This window comes from Hetaerina americana, unplaced genomic scaffold, assembly GCF_022747635.1.
Source record: "Hetaerina americana unplaced genomic scaffold, ioHetAmer1.1.p SCAF_4, whole genome shotgun sequence".
NCBI lineage: Eukaryota > Metazoa > Arthropoda > Insecta > Odonata > Calopterygidae > Hetaerina > Hetaerina americana.
Window position 1 is genome coordinate 97,337,114 of NW_027286985.1, and position 12,574 is coordinate 97,349,687.

The 12,574-nt window shown below is 37.3% G+C and overlaps 1 protein-coding gene across 5 annotated transcripts in view; it reads right to left on the minus strand.

Annotated features, from left to right (window-relative positions):
* Khc (kinesin heavy chain) overlaps positions 1-12,574 on the minus strand; it is a 56,204-nt gene that overhangs the window by 24,230 nt on the left and 19,400 nt on the right. For 3 of the 5 annotated variants that reach the window (XM_071589645.1, XM_071589646.1, XM_071589647.1), the window contains 2 exons: positions 3,535-3,589; positions 16-209 (listed from right to left, as the gene is read on the minus strand). In XM_071589645.1, the coding sequence (XP_071445746.1) occupies positions 16-209; positions 3,535-3,589 (249 nt within the window). The remainder of the gene's footprint in view (positions 1-15; positions 210-3,534; positions 3,590-12,574) is intronic. The other 2 variants (XM_071589648.1, XM_071589649.1) reach the window with 1 other exon arrangement.

Below are 12,574 nucleotides of genomic sequence, written 5' to 3' on the forward strand. Positions count from 1 at the left end.
CCGCATTTCACTAACCTCCTCCTGCTCCAGCATCTGCTCCTTCAGCTTCTCTACATACTGGCTGTGTTGGTTGATTTCCTCATCCTTTTCATCCAGAAGATGATACAGCCGCTCCCTCTCCTCTTCCAGTTTCTGCCTCTCTTCGTTTGAGAGGGAGCCAAGCATGGCACCACCACCTGGTGTGGCTGGCACAGGACCCACCACCACCTCTGAGGGAGTGAAACAGAAAGCGCTTGAGAAGAACCATTTCCAACTACCTTTCAGTCAATCATGCGAAAACCATTAATTTAAATTTTATAAAACTCATTTACATTTCTGCATACTAACCAAAAAAGTGAACAATCGGCAAAACAGTTTTGATGAAGAGAGTCATTATATACATTTTAATTAAAACAATTTCACTCCAAATTAATGCAAAACTACCAATCAAGTCATTATGAAAACAAATGGGTTTAAATAACAAATTTATAAAGTATCACTACTAATTTTCCAGTCACATGAATTTGCTTGACACAATAGCTTCTTCCAAATATTTTGTGAATACTTGACAAAAAAACATGTTGACAAAAGGTGATCTACCAAAACTGTCCAATCAAAAGCCTCTAGTTAAGAGGAAAAAATGCCCTCAACACAAATTAAACAAAATTTCAAAGTAAAGAGTATTTTTTTATTCTTTGAATTTTGAAATTCAAACAAACCAAACCATTCTTCAAAAATTTTTAACTGTTACACAACATGATTGCCCATGAATAGTGGAACAGAGATGTATAAATAATACTAAACGCATTCAGCAGAAATAGGAAAAGTACATTGAAAGCATCACAAAATAATATTTTACAACAGAGATGGGCAGCACAAAAATGAAGATGTAAATGAACTAGACTATGAATTGAGAGTCTAGAAATGGAAAATACTTGCTGAAAGTCATCAACACTGATGATTATGTTGATGTAATTATTCCACATACAATCTCAAGCATTTCAATGAAAATGGCATACATTGGAACACTAGTATAAAAGGAAAGTGAATGATTTTCCAGCCTATCCAGGCATTTCTGGTTCTGAATTTGCTTCTTATTTTGTGAAAAATAATGGCACATGATACTTATTAACTCAAAATTAAACTGTGAACCAAAATAAAATCAAGTCTAAGCAGAAGACAAATAGGTAGAAAGGGTGAATAAGGGTGATATGAGACAAAATAAATTGTCTTAGAGAAAAGCAAATTTTCTTGCAGTGGAAGTGTGAAATTCATCTTTACAGAATTCGTAGACATTAGGCTGCAAAGAGTGAAATTATAGAAAAGGTATTAGGCAGTCCTGTGACTTCCAACTAATAAATGGCATCAGAAATGTAATGAAACTCAAAGCTAGACAGAAAATAACAGACACTACATTTAGAATTTCTACTTAGCAACACATGGCCTAAAATACAGCAATGGGCCGAAAACAAAGTACTAAGAAAAAAAAATTGAGAACATATTCAACTTCATGAACGTGTGAATGGAAGGACCAGGGCAATGACTTTTGCAGCATGTTTCCTCCACATTTGTTATTTTAAGAGTCGCCGAAGATTTAAGCAAACCAACAAGAGCATCCCAATATTTTTCTTATACCCTTCCTGTCCCCCACTAGGCTTTCAATGCAAACTTTACAACGCTCCTACTCCAGTAAAGTTTAACAAAACTGTCACTGTTACACATTTTACGTACTGAGTGAAACACTGGGCATCAAAATAGTATGCACTTGGCATATAATTACAAGATGTTCCAAAAAATGTTCACGTTCACTTCAAATGCAATGACTGGACCCACTGCTGTATTTTGATTAAGAAAAAAATCCCTGTCGTTTAACAAACTAATAGATGACTATAGCATAACACTGGGATGAATTAAAATGCAGCGTGGAAAACTGCTCAAGCATGGAAAATACAAACTATTCTGTTAAATAAGGCTTCTCTTATTAAAATACTGTGAATGTATGCATAGCATTAGTCATCGAGACTATGAAAACAAGCCAAACAATTTTTTTGACAAAGTCTGAGTTGTCATTTGATCTCAGTCAAATAAAAAGCTAACACATCAAACTAAAAACATTTTACTCAGCAAAAAGACCCATTTTTTCTGTCAATGAATGAGATTGTTTTTATTTATTAGTGAATATCACAGAATAGGGGTCCACTATTTAATGAATTACATTTGTCTGGTACTTAAGCATGACTTAGTACTGAAGCACAATAACAAAAATACTTGACCAATTTAAAAACTAGATAATTCTGATTCAAAATTACTGGTATTGAGGTACTAGTGACATCTCTATCATTATTGAGATTTCTGTAGGGAGACAATGAAGATAAAGTTTCTCGGGTTAACTTTGTGATTGGCCCATCTGTTGCAATCATCATTGTAGAGTTCCAACCAGGTTTTTGTCAGGTTCAAGGTGATGATGATAACTTTATTATAGAAATACCAGCTGAAATACTGGTAAGAATGTTATCACACCAGAAGGACAATAACAAAACAACACTCGAGAGACCCTCATCCTCAACATCCATGCATCAGAACTTTCTCTTACATAAGTATACATCACTTAAACAAAGAATGCAATAACAATTTCATTGATTGTAAAATTTGCATGTAACCAATACATTGATAAGATGAAGATCTGATAAACAAAAAGTTTTTTGTTGCAACATGAATTATAATTAATATCATTAAGATTCAACAAAGAGAGAGTTCGAAGAAACAGAGTAGCTATCAGTTTTTTAATGCACTCTGACAACAGATACTGCAACCCAAAAACAACCTGCATAATACTGATTCCCCGGGAATGATTCTAACCTGCAGCCTTGGGTCAAACTAGCGCACAAGACGAACTGGGTCAGCAGTAAAGAATCAAGTGATCCAAAAAATCATGCTAAAGGTATAATTTGATATTCAATATTACCATTTGACCAGGTTTCATCTGAAGGTGTTCAGATTTTCCATTAAAATAGGAAGCTTAATGCCAAGAACGTTTTTCACAGTTCATAACATCCAGGATTTCCAACTACTACATTTTTTCAACGTAAACAATATTAATTTTCATTATAGGAGAAAAAATTTATAGCAATTCATGCAAGCCATTTATTGACAGTGATTTAAAGCAGATTGGCAGATAAAGATAGGGACGTGATGTACCATTTAATTTCTAAACCAATGACAAGAAACAGGCTTACTAAGTGGTGAATGGTCACATCAAAAATGTTGGTATTAACCTTCAAAAGACTTAAAACATTTAGTGCTAACTGAGACACTTCAAAGGATTCAAATGACCAGTATAATTCTACATGCTAAATAAAGGAAATGAAATAATAATCTCTAAGTAAACCATTGCCCTTTCCTTCCAACACAATATTCACTGACACCAAAAGCTTTTAAAGTAAAGACATCCCACAGCGGGGTTGCCACCTTCATGCCATTTCACATCCATTAAAACAACCCTTCCCCACAAAATGAATTTTCCCCTCCAACACAATGATAGCGTCTGTTACTGACCTATTTTCCCATTGGTGTAATCTGGCAGCAGGTGCTCGGGTGAACACGATCCACCACCCGTTGGGTGAGCAATGAAATACAGTAACAGGGGAGGGAAATGAGGGGAGAGCGCAAGTTCAGAGATTATCACTCGCATTGAATTTCATTGATCCATCGACTGAATTACATACACAAAAATTACATTATATTTCAATTACAACAAAGCACAGACAGACGACAAAGAGTGATGTCTTTAAGTGATACAATGATATACTCGAGGCACTAAAGGAAAACTGTAAACTCCCAATTACAAGCTACATTAATGATTCATAAAAGGTAAAGAGAATGCTGCTATGGTGGTGAAGACAACACCCATTCATTAACATTTGGTTGATCTAGAAAGCATATGAAATAGCAGTGGCAAAACTGAAACCCCAGGACAATGTAATTCACAAGTGCCTTAAGGATACACAGTGGACTCTCATTAGAACGTTCCTTGGTGGCATGTCCATTTCTTAAAGTCCTGGTTACAACACATATACGTAACTTAGGTTAACATGCTGCAATTACTTCTATTGTATGTTCAATGAAAGAATACACTGAAATTGACCCACGCATCAGGAGACAACCGAGCACTAAAATCAGCCAAAAATGTGTGCAAACTTGTGTACCTCACACAATAAATAACTTAGGCTTAAAGAGTTGCACAAAACGGTTTCAGTTGAAAAGGAAAAACCACAAACATATGAGGGCCCATGAAGTGAAAATTTTGGTGATCAAGACATCAAAATAGCACCACACAACAAGTACCCTGCGCTATTAGAGCTGAGATGTTGAGTGCTGCATCAACCTTGGAGAAAAATGCTGTTAAAAGGTGAGCTGTCTGAAAAAATCACAAAATATTCCATGAAGTTAGGGGAAACTATATGTGAAATTCATTGATATATTGATGGTAAAGTTGTGGCTCTTCAGGTAATTATAACAATTTACATGTTTCAACATGATATTACCATGCTGTATTTTTTACGGTGAATACAAATGCAGGACCCGCAGTAAAGTCCATTACTATAAATACTTTAGATTAACTGTGATTTTTTAGAAGTTCCACATCAATCGATAGTTTCCATTGCTCTATTTAGTCTTAGTCAACACAATGCGAACTGCAAAACAAATTGTGTTCAGAGATGTTCATGGACAACTTCCAATACTGACATTACTACTTCATTAACTTTAAAAACTATAATAGTAACAATGCATCTTCTGATTTAATAATTACAGTGGATTCTCATTATGACTTTACTAGGAAGTGAATCGAGGTCTGTACTATAAATATGCGAACTGGTGTAAACGGGCAGCCATGATGCAGACATTAGCCCCGCCCACTTGCAGCGCTAGTTGCCGGATTGTCGAGCTGTGCGCATGGTGCCAGTTATGTAAGTTTCTGTTGTCCTTGTTTTTACTATTTGTTGCAAATGGAAATGGACGAAATCACAGAGTAACGAATCAACATCAGGTATCCGGTGAGGTGCGGTTAAAGTTATCAAGAAATTACTGAAATGTTGACAGCTGTTTATGGTAATAATGCTCTGAAGAAAATATACGTTTTCAAGTGGATAAAATCAAACCAAAAAAATCAAGAAGAAGCCCATCGAAAATCAAAGACATGCTCCTGGTTTTCTTTGATGTCGAAGGTGTTATCCATCATGAATTTCTTCCTGAAGGACAAACAGGAAATACTGAGTTCTACCTTACAGTTTTCAAGTGTTTGAGAGATTGCGTGCGTCATGTGCGACCAAATTTGACTCGAGGTGATGGATGGATCTTTCACCATGACAATGCACCTGCACATTCAGCATTGATTGTTTGCCAGTTCCTGGCAAAAAATTCCACCACCATCCTTGATCAACCAGATCTCGCCCCCTCATCTTTTGCCTATTCCCAAAATGAACAAATGTGATGAGGGGACATCACGGAAAAGATGTGGACACAATAAAGCAAGAAACGACGAGAAAACTAAGAAGCCTAACCGCCGAGGACTTCCAAGAAAGCTTTAAACAGTGGAAAATAAGATGGATTAGGTGCATAGCAACAAATGGAGATTACTTTGAAGGGGACAAAATCGATGTGAACTAAATTTTGCAAAATAAAGTTTTTATGGCCTCAATTCATGTATTTTTTGGACAGAGCTCATATCCTTGGTTAGAAAATTCGTTCCTTCTGGTTCCTAGCCAAACACATGTAAATAATTACAAGTTAGCAATTTCTATAAGGCCCATCCGAAAAATAAGTACAATGATTTTGAGTTTGTGCTTCATGCACAGATGGTAAACATTAAGCTTAAAGTGGAAGTCCTTGAAAGGCTGCGGTAAAGAGTGAAACACATCAGGAAGGACATCTTTGACAGATGGAGGCTTTACCACTATAACGCACCTTCCTAAACCAACTTAGGTAACAATGCTGGCCCACCCGCCCTACAGCCCCAACGAGGCACAGCATGATTTCTTATTGTTCCCAAGCATAAAAAGGTGTTCAGAAGGAAACCATTTTGGACAACTGGATAACATCAAACAAGCCATGACTAGGTGCCTGAAGGGGATCGAGATGGTGCGGTGGCTAACGCACAGGCTTACCATCGCGAGGGCCCAAATCCAGGTTTAAATTCTGGACACAAAAAATATTTTTCAGCAGTATCCTGATCCCTACTTGAGGTGCTTTGTGGAGAGCAATTTGAGTGAGTACGACGTCCGTCGGATGGGACGTTAAACTGCAGACCCCTTTTTTTCAAAGAAACTGCGGGAGATGCCGCAACAGTAACTTTTATCGGAGTCATCCGCGGAGTGCAGACCCCTTGTTGCCTTTTGATTAGAGTAAGCTGGTATCACTAGGTTTCTCTCCACCCTTCCTTTCCCATCCATCCTTAATGGTGCAAATGGCCTTAGCTGTTGGTGCCTGAACAAAGTCCCATCTATGACTTCCATGAAGCGTACCATGACCAGCAGAGGAACTTCATCTGCTTGCTGGTATCAGTGTGCCAATGCACGAGGATGCTATTTTGTAGAATTTTTAGCAATTTTACTTTGATTAGCATTAATATCATATTTATTCTATTTATTTTTTAGACAGACCCTGTGGTTACCTCTTCTATAAAAATGAAGGAACAAAATTAAAATCTCCTACAGCAAGTTGAAAATCCAGATATAAATTCCTTAAAATGCTTGCATAAAGAGTAGTCGGAGACATGGACAGGTTGCGGATTAGCCTCCTGTCCCTCCAACTTATTCCTATTTTCTGCAATATACTCATTAGTTCTTCCCAATTTACTCTATATAATGCCTTTTCAAAATCTACGAAACAGTTAAATACGTCTTGGTTTTCGATATCCCTTTTTTGATTAATTCCAATTTTTCTTCGAAAGTACTCCAGCTGATACTCCATCCCCGTCAATCCATTTAATGCTTCTACATTCCATTTTCTAAACCACTCTCCCTGCCTCACCTTTTTGAAACGGACACTACACTTCATAACAACTTAATTGTGGTCAGAGTTCGCATCCGCTGCCGGGAAGCTGTACGAATAGACCACACTGTTCCTCAATCTGGGCCTAACCATAATATAATCTAACTATTACCTTCCTGAGTCACCTGGCATTTTCTATGAGCAAGGTGTGTCCAAAAAGTATCAGACCTGCATTCATATCTTTGTGCCAGAGCGCTCGTGCAGCCTCTGTGGGGTATGAGTGTAACCAGAGGTCTCCCTCGAAACGGACTGAATACCTGAATGCCATAGTTACTGACTGAACACCTTGGGTTGCGTGCAGTGTGTGTTTGTGTCCAACGTGTGTTTTCCATTTGTCATATTTGTTTACTGTTGAAATTGACAAAAAGAACAGATCGATGAATTTGCATTAAGTTTTGATGTAGCCTCGACAATAGTTGTACGGAGGCGATTGAAATGATACAGAAGGCCTTTCAGTATGAAAGTATGAGCATGAAACAGATAAAGGAGTGGTGGAGGCGGTTTAAAATAATGGCTGCATATCTGTTGATCGTGACCCTTGTCCTGGCCGACCTTCACTGACAACAACACCGGAAAACATCAAGCGTGTGTGACGTCCCATTGAAGGTGATCGCTGATTGACTGTTTGAAAACTAGAATTTGATCTTGGAATACCGAAAACTACTGTTTGGGAAATTTTGAATAAGAATTTAGGAATGACTTGTGTGTTCACAAAATTTATTCTGAAATTGCTCACGACCGAGCAGAAAGACCTTCCTCTGAAATCGCTCAGGACAACTTGGGAATGGTCAGTGAGGATTAAAATGTCCTTCAGAAGATTATTAATGGTGATGAATCATGGGTTTATGGTTACGACCCTGAAAAAAAAAACAACAATCTTCACAGGGGAAGCATCCAGATGAGCCACGGCCAAAAAGAGCACGCCTAAATCAGAGCCACGTCAAATCAGTGCTTTCTTTCATTGTGAAGGTGCTGTGCACTACAAATTTGCTCCAAGGGGTCAGATGATCAACAAAGAATATTACATTGAACTTCTGAAGAGATTGCGTGATGCTGTGAGAGGAAAATGACCATGTCTCTGGTCAAGCGGTGACTGGCTTCTAACCGCAATAACACACCAGCGCATTCATCGAACCTTCTGCAGCAATTTTTGATGAAACAAAAGATTGTACAGCTTCGCCAGCCTCTGTACAGTCCTGACATAGCTCCCTGTGACTTTTGGGTGTTCCCAAAATTGGAAGTGGCGCTCAAAGGAAAGCAGTTCGACGACAATGAGACGATTCAGCGTAATGCGATGCACCAGCTGAAGGCCATACCAAAATCTGCATTCAAGGACTGCTTTAAGATGTGGAACCGCTGCGAGCATGTGGTTCAATGAAACGGGGACTACTTTGAAGGATGCCATGGCCCAGATGACAAATATTAGCACCGATGCGGCGATATGAATACAGGTCAGATCGTTTTCGGACACACCTCGTGTACCTATGCTTTTTGTGGTGTCAAAACCAAGTGTTGGTGATGACCAACTCCTGTCTACTACAGTCCTCAATTGCTTTCTCCCAACGGTCATATCTCATACCTATACCGTAGTCCCTCACCCTCTTCACCATCTCTTCCTTCGCCTAGCGTCGCATTCCAATCCCCTATTACTTTCAAATGTTTCCCTGCAGGAACACATGCGATTATATCCTTTAACTGATCATATATCCTATCGACATCTTCCTCCGTATGGTTGCTCCGTGGCATGTATACCTGAACAATGGCCAAGTTCGTTGGTTCTGCTTTTATCTCTATTAGTAATATTCTAGCCGTTGCTTGTTCTATGTGGACTATGCTTCTTCCATCCCCTATTTAATATTATTGCAACCCCTCGTTGGCTCTTGTACCCGCCGCTGTATATTATTCTACAACTATCACTCCAGTAATTCCCACTATGCTTCCATCTGACCTTGCATAAATCTTGGCTATCTACATATATTTCCTCTTTCCATCTCTCGCTTAATATTCTCTAATTTTCCTGTCCCCAACATTGTCCTAACATTCAAAGTTCCTATTCTAACTAAATTGGTCTTCTACTTCTGTCCTATTGCCATCGGTTTTCTTTCACAAGGGTTTATATAATGCTCAAAATAGTGTCAAAAAATAATTCATTCGCTAGAGAGTTTTTAAAAAATTACTGTAATATGTAGTCAAACGGGAAAAATCACAAACATATAAATTTTATTTTTTGTGACACTATTTCAACATGCAGGAAAAGTTAGGAATGCTTTGAAATTTAGGTGGTCATGTTGCCACTATAGTATGAGTAAAAGTAATGTGTCAATTAAGGCAATAAAAATACCATATGAAGTGCATTAAGGTAGTTTCTCCTCCAGCCATTACAATTCATGTATATTTCAATTCTGAAGTACTTCATTACCTAGTAGTAGTTTTAGGGGAGGCAACCACCAGCTAAGCTCATTTGCGCCATTAGGGATGGATGGGAAAGGAAGGGAGAAGAGAAATAGGCGTTGGCTGATAGCCTACTGTTGCCGAAAGGTGCTAAGGGATCTGCAGTTTAACGTCCCATCCGACGGCCGACGTACTCATTCAAAGTGCTCTCTACATAGCACCTTAAGTAAGGATCGGGATACAACTGAAAAATATCTGCCGCCTGTGGGATTCGAACCCAGGCCCTCTTGGTGGGAAGCCTGTACATTAGCCACCGCACCATCTCGATCCCCCTTCATTACCTATTTAATACTAAATTATTAAAAATGTATCTTTCTATTAATAATTTTTGTATTTCACCAAGAATTTTGTTTTTACACACATATGTTCATAAAACTTCCAAGAAATGAGTTTTATAAGTATGACACATGCATCAGACTTAAGATCAATGCTTCAGGGGTTATGCTTGTGAAGTAAACCACTACGTGATTCTGTTGGTTAAGAGTAGGACTTTGTAAAACAATGGAATCCGTACAGATGTGGTGCATGTTGTAACATTATTAGCGTGGATTCATGAAGTATCAAATGCATAGGGATTGAGGAAGTTTTTAGACAAAATTCATTGCATCTATTTCATAATGTTGATACAATGTATGATTTCTCCATGTTACCACCAACAAGCTACGGACTGAATAGTAGAAAGTTATTATGCTATACGTTATCTACCTTTATTTTATGCTACTCGCATTACAACTACAACTTGCCATTTAAGGTCAGTCCTGGTTGGTAACTTTTACTGGTAGTACATTCACAATACCTATGTTCCTTCAAAAAACATGCTAATCAGAGTCCACTGCATTTTTTTCTACCAAGCAGTTTTATTTTCATTCAGGCATACAATCCAAATGTTCACGTGGTTTCCAAGAAATGGTGCACATTGCAGACTTTAAGTTCAATTACTTTAGCATTTAAGGGTGTAAATTAAACCATTACATGATTTTATTATTTTGAAAAACTTATTAAAAATAGAATATATACATGGAATAGACTACAATGTATAAGAATCGATTTAATAAATATCAACAACATAAGTATTGAGGAAGCGTACCCCCAAGACAATCAATCAAGATTATCAATTAATTATAAGATCACCAGCACTTCCAGGTCTCCTAAACTAAAATTAATGGTGCTTCTCACATGCTCATTCAAATCAAACATCCACCCAATACCTATTGTTTACAATAAGATTTTTCTGCAAGAAAAACAATTTTTCTCATTTATTTACTTTTGATGTAGGATCTAATTATTGGTAGCAGTAAGCATTGAACTTTTCAGGATCTTTTAATGCCCAAGTCACAAAACACTAACTCAACTACCAATATCCACCAACAAAACAACCTGTAGAATTTATCTGAATGAACAATTTTTGCAGACTGATAATGAAAAAAACCAACAAATAGGTTAAAGTTGAGCCTTGGAGATATTTCTTTCAATTTTGCAGGGCCTTGATTGTATCATATAGAATAAAGGTTCGCATTAACTTTCATCAAACCTCAAAAGAAATTTAATTTTGTTTTATAAATATTGTTAATAATTTTTCATTTATTTGCCAGGATCAGTTAAAATTTAGTTTGTAAATTTAAAAGATGTTTACTGAAAATTTGATTGCGTATTTCATTGATCAGTTTTTGAATTTCGATAACATAAATATGGACATGCTCTCCAATAATTTGAACAACACCACAAACTGTAACTCATCTGAAAAAGAATACGAAGGCAATACATGCAATTTATATACAGCCTTTTCAATTAAATGTTGATTATTTGATGATAGGTGATTGAAAAATAATAAGAAAACCGCAGGGAAGTCTTTGTGGGTTTTCCTGAGTGTCAAGGTTTCAGCTACCAATGTTAATGCAATGCCCTGAGGAGAATGACAAGAGTTAGTATCAAAATTTCAGCAGCAGAAACCCTGTCCCATAGGACAACCTTCGAAAATTCACCACAACTGTGAGCCACGAAAGCACCAAATCTTATAATAAGAAAACTACTTTTGAAAGAGCATAGTGCTCACCGCACAACTGTTTGCAATTGAGAGCCAAACACTAACATATACGTATAATATACAGAAGTGGAATTACAGTGATATGGAAAGAGATGATGACATTATTTTACCCATGCAGGAGTTAAAATCAAGGAGGTAATGAGAAACCATGGAGCATCCAACAAACTCCTTAGACTTGAGACCACCTGCTTTTCAATTGCTTCTGAAAATAATTAAATCCCTCTCGTAAGAAAGTGGTCTCAGAGACTGTTAGAAATGCTGTGCAGTATAGGGCTGACCATAGCATAGAAGTTGAACTTGACACCCATTCCCACTGCTCTCTGTGACCTACACCAATCCCTCGTAAAATAAGCTGTATTCACGGTTGAAATTACAGTTTATCAATGGTCATTATTGAGAAAAAATTAAAATATTTTATTTGTTTAGCTAAATTCACCTTATTTTTAATCTTCTACAATGCAATGACCAATGATGTCACCAGATGGCATGAATGCCTTTTAAAATATAGTAAAACTTCACTAGCCTGGACTGTGGGGCCATGGGCTCTGAGGGTGATGCAATTTACAATTTTTGTAATGTTGGTAGAGGCAATTCAAAATACTTCAGTCCTCGGGTGTACTTAAACATCACTATCCACCACAAAGAAATATTAATACACAAATTGTTGCCGTTGCTCAACTATTACAGAATATTCCAGCTGATATTTCTTAATAGAGCAACAAATTTGGTTGGTAGAATATAATATCTTGTTTTGTGAAACTAGCATACTTTAAAAAATGATATCTAGTGCATGAAGCTGTTTCTCTGTGCTGAATTTTCAGTACATCTAGTGGGCAAAGTTTTAACACATTTGAAACGCCTAGGAATCTTTGGTTTACCAACCACAAGTGACTGAACCTTTTCACTTCCATCTGCATTTGCGATTAGAAAGACAGCAAGTCTTTTGTTTGCGAAGCATCTTACTATGACCCTCTAAAGCAGGGCATTTTTACTGGCAGCACATTAAAAAAATCCGGTCTCTTCTGCATTGAAAACATCTTTTGGGATACA